The 18,668-nt window shown below is 56.6% G+C and overlaps 2 protein-coding genes across 10 annotated transcripts; one reads left to right on the top strand and one right to left on the bottom strand.

Moving 5' to 3' along the window:
* The first annotated feature begins 765 nt into the window (after nucleotides 1-765).
* On the top strand, nucleotides 766-6,592 carry TNK1 (tyrosine kinase non receptor 1). The gene is made up of 12 exons (XM_057536109.1): nucleotides 766-1,110; nucleotides 1,277-1,347; nucleotides 1,473-1,664; nucleotides 1,797-1,958; nucleotides 2,076-2,359; nucleotides 2,598-2,898; nucleotides 4,058-4,152; nucleotides 4,492-4,647; nucleotides 4,899-4,978; nucleotides 5,332-5,633; nucleotides 5,716-5,811; nucleotides 5,896-6,592. Exons 1-12 carry the CDS (start codon nucleotides 807-809, stop codon nucleotides 6,007-6,009), a joined length of 2,157 nt encoding a protein of 718 aa, XP_057392092.1. The 5' UTR covers nucleotides 766-806; the 3' UTR covers nucleotides 6,010-6,592.
* Nucleotides 6,593-6,624: 32 nt separating this feature from the next.
* Nucleotides 6,625-18,377, bottom strand: PLSCR3 (phospholipid scramblase 3). 9 transcript variants are annotated; one of them, XM_057536100.1, is made up of 10 exons: nucleotides 18,235-18,377; nucleotides 17,902-17,933; nucleotides 17,566-17,646; nucleotides 10,724-10,901; nucleotides 10,211-10,458; nucleotides 10,068-10,110; nucleotides 9,746-9,966; nucleotides 9,316-9,477; nucleotides 7,525-7,686; nucleotides 6,625-7,331 (listed from the first exon to the last, which is right to left on the bottom strand). In XM_057536100.1, the coding sequence occupies exons 1-10, from the start codon at nucleotides 18,317-18,319 to the stop codon at nucleotides 7,275-7,277; spliced, it is 1,269 nt and encodes a 422-aa protein (XP_057392083.1). In that variant the 5' UTR covers nucleotides 18,320-18,377; the 3' UTR covers nucleotides 6,625-7,274. The 9 variants fall into 9 exon arrangements, with proteins under 9 accessions (XP_057392083.1, XP_057392085.1, XP_057392084.1 ...); XM_057536102.1 differs by having other exon boundaries at nucleotides 9,316-9,405; XM_057536101.1 differs by having other exon boundaries at nucleotides 9,809-9,966.
* Nucleotides 18,378-18,668: the final 291 nt, after the last annotated feature.

Below are 18,668 nucleotides of genomic sequence, written 5' to 3'. Positions count from 1 at the left end.
AAAGATTGGTGGAGTTGCCCTGGAGCCAGGTTAGAGCAAGTGACTCAGGTGTGCCGGCCAGGCTCTGTACCTGGAGCTGAGCTCAGGTGGGTGTGGAAGGGACTGTGCACCTGGCAGACTGGATGGCTCTGAGCAGTACCTGAGCTTAACCGCCCATCACAAATGCCCGATTTGATTTCAAATGTTGCTGCCTCGGGTGTAGAAGAGGCAATGACCCTGGGCGTCTCTGGGCAGAGGAGGCAGTCTGCCCACATAACGTAGGTATGTGTGGACACCGTAGCTTGATGTCTTGTGTGTTGTGTGTGTTTGTGTGGACCTGGGTGTCTCAGACATGAGGGGCGGTGTATCTTGGAGGCAGTGAACGCAACATGCCTCAAGTAGCTGTGTGTGAGCGGTACCTGGCAGGAAGCCTGGTCTATGGCAGCGTATACTGGAATGCCTCAGCTTTGAGAGGACCTGTATCTGGGTGTCTCAGGTGTGTTTTGCATCATATCTATAGGGGTGTGTGTGTGTGTTGTACCTGCGTATCTCAGGTATGGTGTGGTTAGTGTATCTGGGCATCTCTGGAGTGTATGTGGTGGGTCAGAATGTCTCAGGTGTACCTGAGTGGGTGCGTACAAGGGTGCACCTCAGGTCTAAAAGGTGGTGAATCTGGGTCGCCTAGGGGTACGGGCAGTGTGCCATGATAGCTCAAAGTGAGCAGGGCTACACACCTGAAGTCTGTGCAGTGCTGAAATCTTGGGTGTGAGGAGAACATTCTTCCTGGGGTTTGTGTGTGTGAGGGGCAGGAATCCTGGTGGGTTCTGATGTCCCTCCCTCTGTACCTGAGTATTTCTGAGGGGTTGAGGGTGGAGCAGGCAACCACGTCTCTGGTTCCTGAGTGTCTCAGGTGCCCACCCTGGGCCATGTGTCTGGGACAGGGCACCACAGGGGTTCCTCCTCCAGACATGCTCCACGAGGCGGGCTCCCTGTGGCTGCTTCGGCTGCTCCAGGACATCCAGCTGGCCCAGTTTTACCGACCCATCCTTGAGGAGCTTAATGTTACTCGGCCAGAGCACTTCGACTTTGTAAGACCTGAGGATCTGGACGGCGTTGGCATGGGCCGGCCTGGTGAGGGTCCCCTGCCCCAAGGCCCTGCTGTCTCCTTCCCCAGCCTGTTAGTCGCTACTCTCCCACCACCACCACGCACACCAGCCCCCTTCTTGCCTGTAAATCCCTTGCATCCTGCTCCCCGCCTCCCCCATTACCCCATCCCTCTGATTCTGGCCTCCCCCAGCCCAGCGTAGACTGGCTGAAGCTCTGAAGAGGCACCGTTCGGGGCTCAAGTCTAAGAACTGGGATAACAAGGTGTGTGTTTCGGGGTGGTGGTGAGAGGCTTAAAGGGCCAGCTCAGGCCCCGGCAGGGGGTGGGCTGAGTGGAAGAGACGGATGTATGCAGGGTTCCACACACATGATTTCCCCCACTGTTTCAGATCCTTGGGGGCTTTGCCCCAGGGCAGAAGGAGACCACCCCACCCTCAGACAGCCTTCCATCCCTCCCTGAGCCAGATGGGGGACTCAAGTGTCTGATCCCAGACCGGGCTGTGTGCAGAGGGGAGCTTCTGGGCTCCGGCTGCTTTGGTGTGGTGCACCGAGGGCTGTGGACATTGCCCAGTGGCAAGACTGTGAGTGTCCAGGGAGCCTACTTCATTCTGGGTACCTGGGCCAGCTTCTCCCTCTGTTCTGTGTGCCCCTCTGCTCTGGCCTTGGCTTAACTGTTCCCTACGTTGCCTGATGGTGCTTCCCCCCACCCCCAGGTCCCAGTGGCTGTCAAGTCCCTCCGGGTGGGTCCCGACAGCCCCGGCCCCGAGGGCACTGAGCTAGGGGACTTCCTGCGAGAGGTATCCATCATGATGAACTTGGAACACCCATACGTGCTGTGTCTGCACGGCCTCGTACTGGGCCAGCCTCTGCAGATGGTGAGCAGACCCAGAGACTGGCTCCCGGGACAGTCCCGGGGGCCGATGTGCGACAGGAGGGTGAGCGCCAGGGTCTCGTGGGGCCGGACCACTGCTCACACGGCTGTGCTCCCGCAGGTGATGGAGCTGGCGCCCCTGGGCTCCCTGCACGCACGCCTGACCGCCCCGGCCCCCACGCCCCCGCTGCCCGTGGCCTTGCTCTGCCTCTTCCTGTGGCAGGTGGCGGGGGCCATGGCGTACCTGGGGGCCCGCGGGCTGGTGCACCGAGACCTCGCTACGCGCAACTTGCTGCTGGCTTCGCCGCGCACAATCAAGGTGGCTGACTTCGGGCTGGTGCGGTCGCTGGGCGGCGCCCGGGGCCACTACGTCATGGGCGGACCCCGCCGCATCCCCTTCGCCTGGTGAGGGGCCGGGCGGAGGGGAGGGATCTGAATGGCAGGAGCTGAGGGGGTGCGGAGGGGCTGGTCCTGTGAGGGAGGCGTGGACTGGAGGAGTCGTCGTCGGGTCTGGAAGGGCCAGGAAAGGGGGGACTTCTGAGCCCCACGGCGGGCGCACTAAAGGGGCGTGCCCAGTGGCAGGTGGGCGCTCCGGGGCACACACCCGGCACACATCCAGCCCCCTTCAGCTCCACTTCCGCAGGTGTGCGCCGGAGAGCCTGCGCCACGGGGCCTTCTCTTCTGCCTCGGACGTGTGGATGTTTGGGGTGACGCTGTGGGAGATGTTCTCCGGGGGCGAGGAGCCCTGGGCCGGGGTCCCGCCGTACCTCATCTTGCAGCGGCTGGAGAAGGACCGAGCCCGCCTGCGTAGGCCTCCCCTCTGCTCCAGGGCCCTCTACGCCCTCGCCTTGCGCTGCTGGGCCCCCCACCCTGCTGACCGGCCCACCTTTTCCTACCTAGAAGGGCTGCTCCAAGAGATGGGAACTCTTGCCTCCCCAGAAACGGTCTCTTTTCCCTCCGTTCCCTCTCCCAGGGTTCTATGCACAAGACTAACGTATACTGGCTCCCGGGCTGGGGTCTGGGACCTGGCTCTGAACAAAGCAGATCCAGTCCCCACCTTCAGGGTGCTCAGAGCCCCAGGGAGAGAGCTGGGGTCTAGTGGATGCAGGCTGAAGGGCTGGGGGCTGGGGCAGAGAGAGGGAAGCCCAGAGCCCAGAGCAGTAGGATGTAGTGGGTGTTTGACAGGCAGAGGAAAGGTTCAGCGTGGGAGGGGGAAGTACGGTGACTAAGGTGGCAGAGGCATCTTAGGGGTGCACCAAGGAGGGACTTGTGAGACACAGTAAATAACCAGTGCTAACACCTAGAGCACTCGATCTGTGTAAGATACTGTACTAAGTGCCTTACGTGTATCCTTATACATTCACTCATTTAATCCTCACAACAACCCAGCTCGATTTTAGAGAGGGGGCAGTTAAGGCACTGACAGTTTAAGTGATTTGCCAAAAGTCACACAGGAAGTGGAGGACTGGAGATTTGAAGCAGTCAATATGACTTCAGAGCTGTGCCCTAAATCACTATATACTCTACTATTAAAGGAGTTTAGTGCTTAACTCTGAGGGCACCTGGGGGCCATGGAAGGGTTGTGAGCAGGGGAGTTATAAGCCACATTTACAGGTTATGTCACTCTGGTTTGGTGCAAGAATGGATTAGAAGGATGATACTGAAGGTAGGAAAACCAGTAGGCCACAATGGCTGTGAAGCAGAAGTAAGATGAAGAGGTCTGGATGAGGGTCGAGGCAGTGGTGCTATGGAGAAGTGGAAAATTCCCAGAGGTGCTTGGGAGGCAGATCTGATGGGCCTGGGTGTGGAGTAAAAGCAGTGTGCAGGGTGACTCTCCCCTTGGTCCTCTAGGTAGAGGCAGGGCCCCCCTTTGTTGCTCCCTGACCCCTGGGCTGTGTCCAGCTTGGCATGGGATCCAGGTCTGCCTCCTCCACTGGATTACAACTGAGGGACAGGGACAGTCCCACCCTGGGGCCAGGACAGAGGACATACCTGGTATGGGTTTGCGTGGTGGGTGCACCAACAGTCTCCACTCCGCTCCCATGATATCACCCTTCTGACTCAGGCCACAAGCCCAGCCACCCTCTCCTCCTGTCTCTATAGGCCTGGCCTCCTGAGGGACGTTGTGTGAGGGATGTCACAGAGCCCGGTGCCCTGAGGATGGAGCCTGGTGACCCCATCACTATCATCGAGGGCAGGTGAAGGCCTCGTGCCTCCCACCCATCCCCAGGGGGAGGACTCCCTCCCCACCCTCCTGGCCCTGTTCCTAGCTCAGCTTCTCCCCAGCTGCTTGAACCCCAATCCTCTGCCTCATCTCCTCCTCTCCCCACTGGGCCCTGAGAGCTCCCCCACAGTCCTGGCCTCCCTGCTGGAGCCACCGCTGGCCCATAGAGCCCTTTTGTTTTAGAGAGAAAAAAGCTTCCCTTCCTCTGGGCAGATGCAGCTCCACAGCGCACAGCTTGTGAGCTGAATGTGGGCTGGAGCCCAGCCCTCACTCCCCTTGCTCCCATCCCCTTCACCAGCGCCTCTTCCCACAGCCCCGACGCCATAACCTGGAAGGGCCAGAATGGTCGCACATTCAAAGTGGGCAACTTCCCAGCCTCGGCAGTGACGCTGGTAGACTCACCAGCCACCCGTCCAGTCCACAGAGGCTCCCCTGCCCAGGGAGAGCGACACCAGGGAAACATAGATGGGTGAGCACCTGAAAGAGTGGGGGGCAGAGCTGGACTGGGGGAACCAACCAAGTCCAGCAACTTCTCTGGAAGGGGAGCCTGGGGAGGGGTGTGGGGTAAAGCTGGAGGGGAGGCTGGACTTGCCTTCCCGCTGGAACGTCCACTCTGGGTCTCGGCCTGCTTGGAAGCCCCAGAGATTCTTTGGGAGAGGGCACTGCTATATGGGGTAGGGCTGGGGGGTGTGGAGAATGAACTGGAACACTCTCCAGCAGGGACAGAGTGAAGGTAAAGCTTCGGGATCCCCCTCCAGCTCGGGGCCAGAGAAGGAATGTGGCCTTGCAGAGGATGAAAGGTGGGCATGGCGGTGGGGACAGGGCTTCCGGGGTCTCCGAGGACATCAAGAATAAGCCTTCAGCGATGCTTCCTGCTCTGAAGCCATACCTTTGCAGATATGATTTCCCCACCTGTGATTTCCTGGCCCCCATTCTGCCTGCTGACATCCTGGCTGTACTTTAGACAGCGTCTCCCCACCGCAGCCCTGGCAGTTCTTTGGACCCTCAGCTGCTTCGGCCTGGGCGTCTATCCTGCACACCTGGTTTCTTGTCCCCCCGACACGAGGACCACCCCGAGGACAGCACAGATAGCCAGAGGATGGGAAGAAGGCAGCTGGGCTTCCTCTCAAGTTGTTTTTTCTCAAATGTGTAGGCATTTCCAAGAGTCTGGAGTCGGTTCTGTCCCTGGGCCCCCGCCCCACAGGAGGTGGGTCGAGCTCCCCCGAACTTCGACATGCCAGAACTGTGCCCCAGGGACCCCCAGGCGTGCCCCCCCGCTCCCCCGTGGCCACCAGCTCCTCTTCCCAGCCCAGCCAGCCTCCCAGGGAGCGGCCTCCCTGGCCCAAAAGAGAACCCCTACACAGTCACCCTGTGGGGGCGCCTGGAGCCAGCAAAGCCACCGTCCCCTCTGGGGGACCCTTGCCTGACCCCGAGTTGCAGAGGAGGATTATGGAGGTGAGGTCTCCCTGAAGTGTCCTGGTGTCCAAAAGGGGCTACGGGCTGGCGAAGGGCCTAAGTGAGGCTTTGTCCCCGGCAGGTGGAGCTGAGCGTGCATGGAGTCACCCACCAGGAGTGCCACGAGGCTCTAAGAGCCACCGGGGGTGATGTGGTTTCTGCCATCCGGAACCTCAAGGTACAGCCACACCCTTCTCTCGGGTCCCTGCCCCTCCCAGCCTGGCCCTCTGGCCACCGGCTGCCCTTCCTCTCGTCCCCACAGGTGGACCAGCTCTTCTACCTCAGCAGCTGGTCCAGAGCGGACTGCCGGCGCATCCTGGAGCGTTACCAGTGGGACCTCTCAGCCGCCAGTCGCTGCGTCCTGGCCCGGCCCTGAGCTCTGCTCCTTTGGGCACAGACACCAGATGGACCAAGGGCCTGGTCACGTGGGACCAAGCAGAACCGGAACAAGGTCCTGACAGGGTGTGTTCCCACCTGGGGAGAGCCTGCCATGGGCAGGTACTGGAGGAGCCCAGGATCGGGCACTGGTGAGTGTCTCCTCACCCTGCCCGTTGGTCTCTGAGGGCGTGAGCTCCCTTGGCCATAGGAGGATCTAGTGCACTCTGCCCACCACATTCCCAACAAAGGAGGACTTGGAGGAACAGAGCTGTGACACATCACACCCATGGGAAGCTTCTATCGCTACAGAAAATGAGCAAGAGGCCATTCTGGGCCACGGGAACAGCCATCCTGAACTGCCATCAGCTACCACACTGGGCTCTGTGGGAGCAGCCATCCTGACTTGGGGCATATGGACCAAACTGCCTCGGCTTGGTCTGGGGCCATCATGGGTGACGAAAGTGGCTCTCTTAGACTCGAGGACACTTGATCCTGGCAGCATGGATTATGAGATGGGCCAGCCCCCGCCCATCCAAGCTGTCATATTTCCCTTTGTTTCTTCCCACACCCGACTCTTTCTCCTGCCCTCTCCCATTACATACATCTTCCAATGTCCAAAAAGTTACAAAGTTTATATGAATATAACATACAAAGATGCAGCCTCCTTCCTAAGGAAGGGGCAGGAAGGGGTGGTTAAGGCACAGGAAGCTGCAGCAAGCACCAGCTGAGGGAGAGGAAGTTGGCACTGGGGCCCTGGCCCTATAGCTATCGGGGAGGGGGGGAGGTAGGGATCCCCCTCAGAGCGCCATCGTCTGAGGCTGAACTAATTGGCCAAGCTGATGCGGGGAGAGGGTGACCGGGTCTGCCGTCTTTGGTGCTGCTTAACCTTCCCCACCCCAGCCCTGTCATAAAACCCTGCATTCTAAGGCCTCACCTGGAGCAGAGGCCCTGGAGGGGGTTGGGAGGAAGTCAGCAGGGAAAGTTGGAAAGCCGATATGCCCGTGTGCTGAGGGTCCGCTGGAGACAGTGGTGGGAAGTAGCAGGGGAAGGGCTCTCGTACATACCCTTCCGTAGGGGCTACAGGTGAAGCAGGCCAGGGGAGTAGGGGAGGCACGGGGCACCAAGCCCCCAGCCTCTCAGGCAGCCCTGTCTCTCCCCTGAGTGCACACGGAGGGAAAGGGGCTGCCCCTGAGGAGGGGGCCAGGGCGGGTGACCATCTTGAATTCTGGTTGAGATGATGGTCTCCTCACCCCGAGGTGGCCTCTAGCTGGTGATGGCAGAGGGCCCAGCGCCTCCTCGCTTCTCGAAGAACATGTAGTCCTGAGGGGAGGGCACGGTCAGCAGGAGATCTGGCTGGGCCAGCCTGGCTCAGCTATCACAACCCAGGTCTGGAACCACAAGCCCCCATAGAGTCTGTCCCTAACCCTCTCCTAGCAGGAGACCAAGAAGTGCTCAAAGCCTCAGAGTGAGGGCAAAAGGGCAGCGGGGGGAAGGGGCGGTGGCCCCGACTCACAATGAGGAATGTGGCTCCCAGCAGCACAGCCTTCACCCTCACGTCCAGGTCCAGTGGGAACTGCAGGCCGAAGTCATCTGCATCGGTGAGGGCTTCTCGGAGCAGCCCACCCCACTGCTTGCTGATGCGGCCCACACTGCGGGATTCATCTGGAGTCTTCACCTGGCAGGAGAGAAGGAGAGAGGGAGGGAGGAAGGACCCGCATGGGGAGGATGTGCCTGATCTCATCGGCATCCAGTCTCACTCCCGCAGTCACCACGTACGAACTGTGCGGGCTCTACACTTAGCGAGTCCTCCCAAAGCCTTGGGTTTCCATGTGACATCTGGGGAAACTGAGGCACCAAAGTCACACTGTCTACAAAGCAAAAATCAGGTTGCAGACTCAGATCTGTTGCTCTTGAAAGGCCACACGTGACTAATAGACATCAGTGCTGGGAGAAACAAGCACGATACAGGCTAATCTCCTTAGGCGATGGCCACTCACTAGGTTTGTTTTGGTTACCAAAGTCCCTGCCGCCCACGGTTGGTGCAGTTTGTGCCCTGCACAGAGTAGCCTGGCCAAGCGGGCAAGGGAGGCTGCTGAATGCCTGGCTGCACTCTACCAGCTGACCAGGCTGCTAGAAGGCCCAAAGGGGTGCCTGTCGTCCTCGCATCTGCAAGGTAGGGAGGGCTCTGTTTAGCATGGCATGCAAGCCTCATCCAGGGTGGATCCAAGCCCATCTAGTGGGGGGAGCGGACAGCAGAAAGTGGCCTCTGAGGACCAGGATTTCCACTGGCCTCCCTGGGCCCAGCAGCAGCAGGCCCTGTCAATGTGGATGGTAATTCACCGTGACTCTCTGGACTTTCTCCTATGCTCATTCTCCAGTGGCTAGAACTAGAGCGATGTCCTTCCCATCTCCTTCCCCCACGGTCCTACAGCCCTGGGGCATTTCCTGCAGACCAGTCCCAGGGTGCGTAGGGCCTCTCCCAGCCAGCCCTGCAGTCCCAAGAGTGCAGCCCCAAATGTGGACGATTCATAATTATGTAAAAGGAAGACTGGCCCGATGAGAACCCCACGATCTACATATTCCAAACCAGAGTTCACCCAGTTACCTCTTTCCCAAACAGTTTCCATCACAGAACCTTCCCCCAGCTACCAAGGTGACTCAGTTTTTAAAAGTAACCTAAGATAAGGTACCTCATCAGAAGCCTTGGAAAGTCCACTGAGATATACCTGTTGTTTCTCCCTTATCTACACAGATATTCAAGTGCCTTTGTCTTCTAGAAAGTAAGGTGTTTCCCAGGCCTTACTTTGAAATGATCATCACTTGGGTTCTCCAGGCTCCAGGTTGGTGATTGAAATGCATGGTAAGAAGGATTCCAGGCTGGGGGTGGGTGGGTGGACGTCTGGACTTCTAGGTTGGCAGGGCAAGCCACAGGATGTTAACAAGTTAAATTAGTGCTTGCTCCAGGGCCTGGGCTCATGAACTCACACACAGCGGCCACGCGGGCCCAGCCCATGGTACACTCAGTAAGCATCCTTCACCCTAAATCCAGCCTGACCTTAGATTTTTTTTCTCCCTCAACACAGGGCTGCAGGTCACAATCAGCATTGGCCCTTAAGGTGAAACCCTCTTTGCCAAATTTTTATGACCATGGGCCATCCTATTTCTGAATAGAGGAAAACTGGAAATGTGGCAGGCGTCACAGTGGATTTGGACTGATGAGCTCTTGACCGTCCTGTTGACCATCCTGCCGCACGGATCATCTTGGTTTCTGAAGGTCCCAGGAATCTCCCCTTATTCCTGATACCTCAAAGTTGGTGTCTGTGCCACAGCCACAGGTCCAGCAGGGCCCCACCACTCGCAGGACGGTCTGGCGGTCAGCGTCTTGGATGGAGAACTTGGGGAGGAAGGGATGCCAGGTCTGTAGAACGTGGCCAATGGTGGTGCCTGGTGGAGCCTGTACTTCCATCTGGAGTGGGCGGCAGACAGGATCACTGCCCAGCCAGGCACCCTGGCCCAAGTGCTCACCGGTCTAGCTTTATCACCTGTCTCCCCTCACAAGACCTCCCATCCCCTTCACTAGACCACCTGTCATCCCTCTCACTAGACCTCCCATCCCACCTGTGCCCAACTCCCAGAGGAGGCACGCCTCATCGCATGCCTCATCCCGGTCCTGCCCGGGTCATCGGCCTGCCCCCTACCCAAGTTTCTCCCTGGCCCCATCCTTCCCCGCCCACCTCCTGGAGGCCACAGGGACAGCAGCTGCAGCCACAGTGGAGGGGGCGGAGCAGGCGCAGCACCTCTCTGTCCCCGGGGTCCACCAGGCGGACACGCAGGGGCCGGTGGGCGCCACAGCATAGCCGCGCACAGCAGTTGCTCTCCTCCGCCGCCTGACCCAGGGGCTGTCCGGCTCCCGAGCGCAGTTCGTAGCGGTTACAGGTCTCCCAGCCCAGGAGCGCTGCCAGGGGGTGACACACTGAGGCTCGGACACCAGCGCCTGCCCGAGAGCCCACTATTTGCTCCCGTCACGAGGCCCAACATACTCCCCCTTCCACTCACTTTCCACCCGCTCAGCCTTCTGGTGAATCAAGATCTGATCAATCTGGAAAGAGAGTAGGGGAACGCGCAGACATCAGCTGGCCGGCCTAGTCGCCTGGGTCCCCTCCCTGTCAATCCTCCCTCCCTCCCTGCCTCTCACTCACCTGCGCCAGGAATTCGAGACCAAAAGGCACCCCTGGCAGTGGCAAAAAGGGGGCAGCCGGTCCCGGGGCCCCAGGGCCGGGCGAGGGGAAGAGAGCAAAGCCGGGCGCAGGGGTAGGCACGTGGGCGGGCACTGGTGCCTGCCCCGGCCCGGGCCCGGGCCCAGGATGCAGCGTCGGCTCCGGGTACCCAGCGGTCACAGGGTAGGGAGGTGGGGGCGAAGGGGCGTAGCCTTTGGGGGGCAAGTAGCCTGTGGGGGGACAGGAGTAGGTTAGAAGGGGCCCCCGACCTCATCTCTTTACCCCTTGGCCCATGGGCCGCGAGGCTGCGGGGAAAATGTGGTGGGAAGAGAATGAGAAAGATGGGGCGGGGGAGCAGGGCGGCGGCTTCTCGGGAGGAAGGGAGGGGCCCCACACAGCCAGTCCGAGCACATTCCCGGAGGATGCGTCCGACACGGGGTTCCCAAGTCCGTGGGGGGTAGGATAACGGAGACCCTCGGCCTTGCGCCCACTTACCTGCCATGGGAGAGGGGCGAGGGTTCGCGGGATGTCGGTGTCCCGCAGGCTTAGTTCTAGAAGTGGAGGCAAGCTCGGAGACAGCCAGACAGACACAAAGACAGACACAAAGATGGACAGGCAAACGCAGAGAGGCAGCTGCGCCCAGCGCCGGCCCAGGGTCTCTAGGGCGGCGCGTCTGACTCGGGGAGAAACCGAAAGTGTCAGCGGGCAAGGCGGGGGCCCTGGGACCCTGGATTCCCTCAGGGGCCCCAGAACCGCCCCCTCCCTTTGTTCTCCCATTCTCCGCGGAGGCGGCTGTTGGCAGACGGCAGGACAGATGGACCCGCGGTCAGACCGACGGCCCCACCTCGAGGGAGGTCTCCTGACCCCTCTGTTCCCCCTGCTCACCTGAAGCCCCTAGAATAGCCCGGGTGCCCAGCACTCGGCTGCTCTCGGGAGCTGGTGGAGGCGGGCCCCGGAGCTGACTCCACCCCGCGACCCGTCCAGGCCCCGCCCCTCCCAACCTGAGCAGAGCGCCTGCGCAGGAAGAATGCCGGCTCTCCTGCGGCGCCGGGGACTCCAGGCCACCCGCTCCACGTCTTGGCGGGCGTCCCCGCCCTTTCCGCTCGGATGCAGAAGCCCAGAGAGGAAGCTCGCCTGGGAGGGTAGCCGGGTGAGCCCTAGCCCTGCGACTCCCGCCAGGCCTGCGAGCGTAGAGTGGTCAGTGCCCCTTGGTGGGAACGAGGGCCGCTTGCGCGGCGCTGGAGCCCAGGCTCCTCCTCCCGAGGGCGGTTCGGGCCTCGCTGACGCAGCGGAACACCCTGCACGCTCACCCATTGGCTTCTAGGACTGACTCCTGGCTCCCCTTCTGCCTCCCTGGGGCTACCTTGCCAGTCTCCTTTCCCTGACGTAGCAGTGACCCACACAGACCCGTTGCAATTATAGTACTTCCTTCAGGCGCCCCCAGCCACACGGGGGATAGACTGCCAGACAGTGTCAGTAACGAGTGGGCGTGAGGTGAGGCTCAGGGGGGCCAGAGGAGGCAGCGCGGTCCGCAGGAAAGCCTTCTCCCAACAAGAATCGCTTCTTTCGCTTTGAGTCCTGAGCCCAGGCCCGCAGGTGTGAGGAAGTCCTGCGCCTTGGGGGCCTATAGGCTGAGCGGCAAGAGATGAGTTCAGAGAGAGTCCGGCCCACGTGCACAGAGGGCCTTGTGGGAGCTGCGCTTTGGCCCCCAGGGCAGCGGGGAGCCCACTGAAAGATTTTCAGACAGAGTGAGGAGGTCAGATGTTTTAGGAAAACCATTTAACCTGCATGGTGGAGACCAACAGAGGCCCCCAGGCTGGGTTGGCAGTAGTCTGGGGGAGAGGATGGTTGTGATAGTGTGGACAGACAGAAGTGGCAGATTTTGGAGATATTTAGACAATAATATAGAACTTGTTTGGGAAGTGAGATGTGGAGGTGAGGAGTCCAGGATGACCTCAGGTGCCTGTCTGGTGACCAGGCAGATGGAGGTCTCACCCATCAAGATGAACATGGGGAGAAGCAGGTTTGGCGGCTCCTTTGTCCCTATGTCCATGTTCCTCTGGGCTGGTCCTACAGCTTCAGTCATCATCTTCAAACCCAAATGCTGGACCTCTCCCCTGGTATCCCTTAGTGCCTCAGATTCTACCTGGCCCAAACCACGCGCCAGCCTCCACCAAAACATACAGACATACAGAAGTTCAGTTATTCAACAGAGATTTAATGAGCCCCTACTATATGTCAGACAGGTAATAGAAGTATTTAGCAGTTTAAAAAAATTCCCAGTCTCCTGGGGTTTACATTTTAGTGGGGAAGAGACAGACAATGTACATAAAATACATCAGAAGTCAGACGGTGACACGTGCTATAAAGAAAAATAGAGCAGGATAAGAAGGACAGAGAATGGTGGACAAGAGTTGCAATTTTATAGGGGGCAGACTAGAAGGTGATGGCTGAGCAAAGACCTAAAGGAGGTCAAGGATTAAGCCATGCAGACTTCTGGGTGAAGAGCTTTTCAGGCAGAGGGAACAAGGGCAAAGGCTCTGAGGTAGAAGTGTGCCTTGTTTGTTCAGTGAACCAAAAGGCCAGTGTGGCTGGAATGGAATGAATGAGGGGGAGGAAAGAGAGGTCACAGGAGGCCAGATCACATACAGCCCTATAGACCATTGGCTTCTACTCTGAGTGAAATGGAAAGTGTTGGAGGGTTTGGCCAGAGAAGAGACATGAGATTTACATACTGAAACAGTGGTCCTCAACCCTGGCCACAAGTTCGAATCATCTGGGGTGCTGTAAAAATACCTCTAGCTGGGCCCTGCTTCATATCAATTACATTAGAATATCTGGGGTGAGGTGCAGACATAGGAACTTTTTGAGAATTCCCCAGCAGATTTTAAATTGCAGCTAAGGCTGAGGATGACAGTGTTAGAAGGATTTCTCTCTGTCTCTCTCTCAGGCTGCTTTGTCCGCAGTACGCTGTAGGTAGGCAAGGGCAGAGGGAAGTTCTTTCAGAAAGCTAGATGAGATTCGCAGGTGGCGTGGACCAGCTGCCAGAGTGGTAGCAATGGATGTGGTGAGAAATGGTCAGTTTCCAGTTATGTATTTGAGCCAACAGGACTTAATGATGGCTTGAATATAGGATGTGAGGAAAAGGGAAGTCAAAGTTGACTCAGGCTTGGCCCAGGAGAACCTTCACTCTTACTGCTTTGTCATTTCCTGCTTGCCCACTCCATCCTGAGCTCCAGGCACTCCAGTTCTCCTCTTGACTTGTTACCAGTATAATCTTGTCCCTTTTTTTGGTGAACTATGCATGCTGAAAACCCAGCAAATGCGCCAAAGTCTTACCAGTCCCCTAAGGCAAACAAGCCCACCTCAGTATCTACTTGTAACACTGAACACATTGTATCAAATTATTTTTTAAAGGGTCTGTCTCCACTGCTGAAATCTGAGTTTCTTGGTATGTACAAGAAGGAAAAAACTCAGCCTTGGGAACTGGACAGAAGAGAGTTTGAATCACAGCTTCCCCAGGTCCTGGCTGTATGATACAGAAGTTGCTTCACCTCTCTTAGCTTCACTTTCCACTGACTTGCAGGACTGTTGAGAAGACTGGACACAATGTGCAGCAATAATAGGGACCAATTACCACGTGGTCCTTATTTATCTTGGTTTCCCAAGAGTCTGACCCACAGGGAGGATCAAAGCAAAGGTATTAGGGATATATTACATGGACAGTGGCCATGCCAAATGTCAGGGTCTCCTCCAGCTGGAGGTTCCCTGTGCTCCAGATGCTGCCTGAGATAAAGGGTGGATGGAAATGCAGCAAGGGCACTGGACTGGGAGGTAGGAGCCAGGGGATCCAGTGTCGGCTCTGCCACTGGCACTCTGGGCCACTCTGGAGGTCCCCCTGAGGCCTTATTTTACTCTATTTTATTTTATTTTGGCCGCACCGTGCGGCTCGTAGGATCTTAGTTCCCCGACCAGGGATTGAACCCAGGCCCACAGCAGTGAACTCACAGAGCCCTAACCACTGGACTGCCAGGGAATTCCTTTTTTTTTTTTTTTTTTCATTTACTTATTTGGCTGCACTGGGTCTTGGTTGCGGCACGCGGGACCTTCATTCCAGCATGTGGGATCTTTTTTTTAGTTGTGGCCTGTGGGCTCTTTAGCTGCAGCATGCGAACTCTCAGTTGCACATGTGGGGTCTAGTTCCCTGACCAGGGATCGAACCCAGGCCCCCTGCATTGGGAGCGTGGAGTCTTAGCCACTGGACCACCAGGGAAGTCCCTCCCCTCATCTTTAAAATGAAGTGATATTGTGATCCTCTACTAATACACCTCAAGTATATGCCTCCTCCCTGGATATAAATGCTTCAGTGGCTCCCCATTGCCCTCAGAAGGGTCCAACCTGTCAGCACAAGGCATTCCACCATTTGGCCCCGTCTGTTCTCATCTTTCACTACTGACCCTCTCATGATCTTCAAGCCAGCCACCAGCAATTCTTTCTGGTCTTGAAGGCACAGGGCTCTCTTGCCTCCAAAGCTCTTGCCTTGGTCTGGAACACGCCGCTCTCCCTCATCATCACTTAACTCCTGCAGGTCTCCACTGTACACTGTACTACACTGCAGCTGCTACAGGGATCTGGAACTTAGCCAGGACTAGGGTCGGAGAGAAATTCTGGATTTAGAAATATGCAGACTGTAATTAAAGCTATGGGGCCAAATGAAATTACCTAGAAATCATCTCACTCAGCTAAACGGTCTGCACTTTTTTGAATGCACACCGTCAGAAAAATTAAGTATGTGCCCCCCAGTATACTATACAGATATGTACGTTTATAAAATATACACAAAAACAGAAATTTTAAAAGGTGAAATTAAAATATGTATACCTATGAGTTCTACTTTTTTTAAAATTAAAATTTGGAAACCATTGATTTAAACTGGGTATAGACAAGAAGCTGGCAAAGGAGCCACAGAGATAGGGAAGACCAGGAGTGGTGTCAGAGAAGGAACAGGATGTGTTTGAGGACAGTGTGGCCAACTGTGTCAAATGCTGCAGAGGCTGAGGAAGATGAGACTGAAAATCATCCACTGGGTCTGGCAACCAAGAGGTCATAGTGATTCATGGGATCCTTCCAAGGGCATCTATGGGGAAGAGATGGGATAGAAGACTGACCAGAGTGGGTTGCAGAGTAAACTTGAGGCCAGATCTCTCTCCTGAGCTCAGACACCTCCTTGAGCTCCCAACTACCTGCTTGGTGCCTCCACTTGGTTGTCTCCCAGGCATTTCAGAAGCAACATGTCCAAAACTGACCTCCTGATCTGCCTCCCTCTAATCTGCCCCACCCTTCAGTGTTTCTCATCTAAGTCACAGCACCTCCATCCAACCTGGTGCGTAAACCAGAAATCTCCCTCTCATTCACCCCTTCTGAATTGAACATTTTTACCACCTCTTCCACCCTCGGCCAAGCCACCATCACCATCTCACACCTGGACCTCTTTAGTGGCCTCCTGGCTGGTTTCCCTGTTGCCATCCTTGCTGTCCTCTGATTGGTTCTCCAGATCTTTTAAACACATAAATCAGATCCTAGCACTCTCTCACTTTAAACCTTTCAGTGACTTACTGTTGCGCTGCAAATAAATTCCGAGTGCCTCACCACACCACACGTCAGCCACGCTGCTTTTGCTCTTTCTCCAACCCGCCCAGTTCTATCCTGCCTCAAGGATTTCAAACTGCTCCATTTCGGCCTGTTTGCCAGGTATTCTTTCTGCCAAAAACACACTTCCCCTCCGCTCTGCGCATGGTTAGTTCCAGCTTCAACAGGACCTCCTCTGCGAGGCCTTCCCATCTAAAGGGGCACACCCTCCACTGCCCCATTGTTCCAGCCCCCCTGTTCTTTTCTTTCAAGCACATAGCATACCTCACAGTGATATATTTGTGTTTAGTTGTTTAAGGTCTGTTACCAGTACCAGATGGGAAACCCCACGAGGGAAACACGGTGTCTGTCTCACGCACGGTTCAATTTCCTTGTAACATGTGTCTGTCTGACACATGACCAACACTTGATGAGCACTGGTTTAATAAAAATTGCCCACTAAATACCCTCCAGTTCTCTGCTGTAGGTGCTACTCCAGCCCGCCTTGCCACCTTTTCTCACTCCTCTTCTGCCTAAGTCAGAAACTCATCCCACACCGAGGACTCAGGTGGCCCCATACCCCTCCCCTCCCACCTCTGTCTCTTTGTTCACTGTTTCAGCCACACAACAGAGCTCTTTTAAGAATCATCTCAAGCACTGTGAAGCATTTTCTGACCCCCAATACATGATGTTCTGTCTCTGCTTTGAACCCCAGAGTATTCTGTAACTAATGACACCTCGTCCCGCCTTGCCTTAACCCTGACTTCTAGAGTAAGTGGGTGCTCAGAAAACCCTCTACCCGGATACCAAGGGGGAAAGGGGTGGGGTGGGAAGAATTGGGAGACTGGGATGGACACATATACATTATTGATATTATGTATAACATAGACAACTGATGGGAACATACTGTAGAGCACAGGGAATCCTACCTAATGCACCGTGGTAACCTAAATGGGAGGGAAGTCCAAAAGGGAGGGGATATCTGTATGTATACAGCTGATTCATTTTGTTGTGCAGTGGAGGCTAACACAACATTGTAAAGCAACTATACTCCAATAAAAAATTAAAAAGAAAAGAAAACCCACTACCCTACAGAAATCTAGTATTAATGCTAGTGAGCATTAGAACCACTAGATGAGCTTATTAGAATACAGACTGCCAGGCCCTGAGAGGGCTTTGGTAAGAATCTGCATTATTTCAAGCATTCTTTATGACTCTAATGTCCACCAGTTTAAGAACCTTATAACAAGTTAACTTGAAGTGAACCCTGACTCTCCACCCGGACCCAAGTCTCGCTGATGCGGTCTTAGGAAAGGGAAGGAGTTCAAAGGTTGACAATCCCTACCCTTCCTCCTTTAAGAGGTTAAGATGAACAAAGACTCCAAAGTTCTTTATTTGCCTTTCTCTTTTAATCTACTCCCTGCTCCACTTCTAAAAAGAAATACCCAGAAATTAAACACAAGGAAGCTCAAAGAGCCAAGGCAAGCCAGCCCAAGAGTAGCAGGCTCCCTCCCACAGGGGCCAAAGTCTGGACGCTGGGGTCTCCACTCAGAGCCTGGTAGTAAAACGTGGTGCAGAATAAGGTAGTTCCAGAAGCTAGCAGTAACCCGGCCTGAAGGAGATACAAGGTGGAATTCAGGCCAGTAAGAACAGGGCAGGCTAGAGGGAGTGGGTGGGGCTTGGTCAGGGTTAGGGGTGGGGGGAATTACCCAGAGGGGCTTTCTGCACAGGGGCACCCCTAACAGGGCCAGGCTGTGTAAGAAGTGGTGTTTGTTGGTCTTGTCAAAGAGCTGTAAGAAAAGGAGAAATGGGGGGACTTCCTAAGCAACGCAGGATCCCGGGGGGACACAACGGACAAGAGTTCGTCCTCCAACCCCACCTCTCAAGTCCCAGCTTGCCCCTCCCTCAGGCACCAGGCCTCAAGAATTGCATCCCTTGCCGCTACAAAGACCCGCGCCCCGTCCCTCCCCTCCTTCCCTCAGGGACCCCAGACTTTGTGCCCTCATAGGCCCCGAAGCCTAGGAGCCCCAGCGCAGTTACTTCACCTCCTTCCCGTAGGCATCCGGAAACTGGGCTCCTGTGGAAAGGAGAAGCAAAGGTTACCAGTCCTAGCGCCAACCTCGACCGCCACCACTCCCAGGGGGACCCAGGTGGACGCAGGAGAGAAAGGGCGCCCCCAGTAGGCTTCTAATTGGTGGAAGCACGCATTGGGCAGTTCTGGGAACCAACTGGGCCGGGCTGAGGGACTTTAAAAGGTTTAGGGCTCCGCGGGCCGTCTGGTCGATGGGAGGACCGACACTTCCCATAGACTCCGCCTCTGCACCAAACCCTAAAGATCGCCCCCAACACAATCCCAGCTCCATCCACAGCCCCCTGACCGTGCGCCCCGTAGGAGGCCAAGCCTAAGGCCCCAGCTCCGGACAAGGCGCCAAAGCGGCGGAAAGCAGCCCCCGGACCAGCCATGGCAGTGGACGGTCACGCGCCGGACGAACACCGCCCGGGCCACCCAAGAAGCCAGCCAATCCCGATCTCCCATGCAAATAAGGTCCACAGGTGCCCAATCCGGGCCGTGTTCATTTCAGCGTACAGGTCCTCACCCGGGTACTTGGGCCTTTGTAAAACCTCTGTTGAGTGGCGAAGACTTCTGGCGGGCGGAGAAACCAGAACCAATTAGGAGCTGAGGAGCGGAGCAGTGGAGGCGGGGTTGGGGGGCGGGAATAGAGGATTTGCGTCACGGATTGGCCCACTTTCCAAGTTGATAGCCTCTTTTAACACCTCGCCCCCCCACACACACCTCCGGCCAATTTCCAAA

The sequence above is a fragment of the Balaenoptera acutorostrata genome, chromosome 20 (assembly GCF_949987535.1).
Source record: "Balaenoptera acutorostrata chromosome 20, mBalAcu1.1, whole genome shotgun sequence".
NCBI lineage: Eukaryota > Metazoa > Chordata > Mammalia > Artiodactyla > Balaenopteridae > Balaenoptera > Balaenoptera acutorostrata.
This window is presented reverse-complemented; position numbering and strand designations above follow the sequence as displayed.

Excerpts from the sequence above, each read along its gene's own strand:
- TNK1 (XM_057536109.1), top strand. The coding sequence starts at position 807 with ATGTCCCTCCCTCTGTACCTGAGTATTTCTGAGGGGTTGAGGGTGGAG. Across the intron at positions 1,665-1,796 it reads CATTGCCCAGTGGCAAGACT|GTCCCAGTGGCTGTCAAGTC; the intron begins GTGAGTGTCCAG and ends CCCCACCCCCAG. Across the intron at positions 4,153-4,491 it reads ATCACTATCATCGAGGGCAG|CCCCGACGCCATAACCTGGA; the intron begins GTGAAGGCCTCG and ends CTCTTCCCACAG.
- PLSCR3 (XM_057536100.1), bottom strand. The coding sequence starts at position 18,319 with ATGGCTGGTCCGGGGGCTGCTTTCCGCCGCTTTGGCGCCTTGTCCGGA. Across the intron at positions 9,967-10,067 it reads GAAGGCTGAGCGGGTGGAAA|CGCTCCTGGGCTGGGAGACC; the intron begins GTGAGTGGAAGG and ends ACCCCCTGGCAG. Across the intron at positions 7,332-7,524 it reads TGGGAGCCACATTCCTCATT|GACTACATGTTCTTCGAGAA; the intron begins GTGAGTCGGGGC and ends CCCTCCCCTCAG.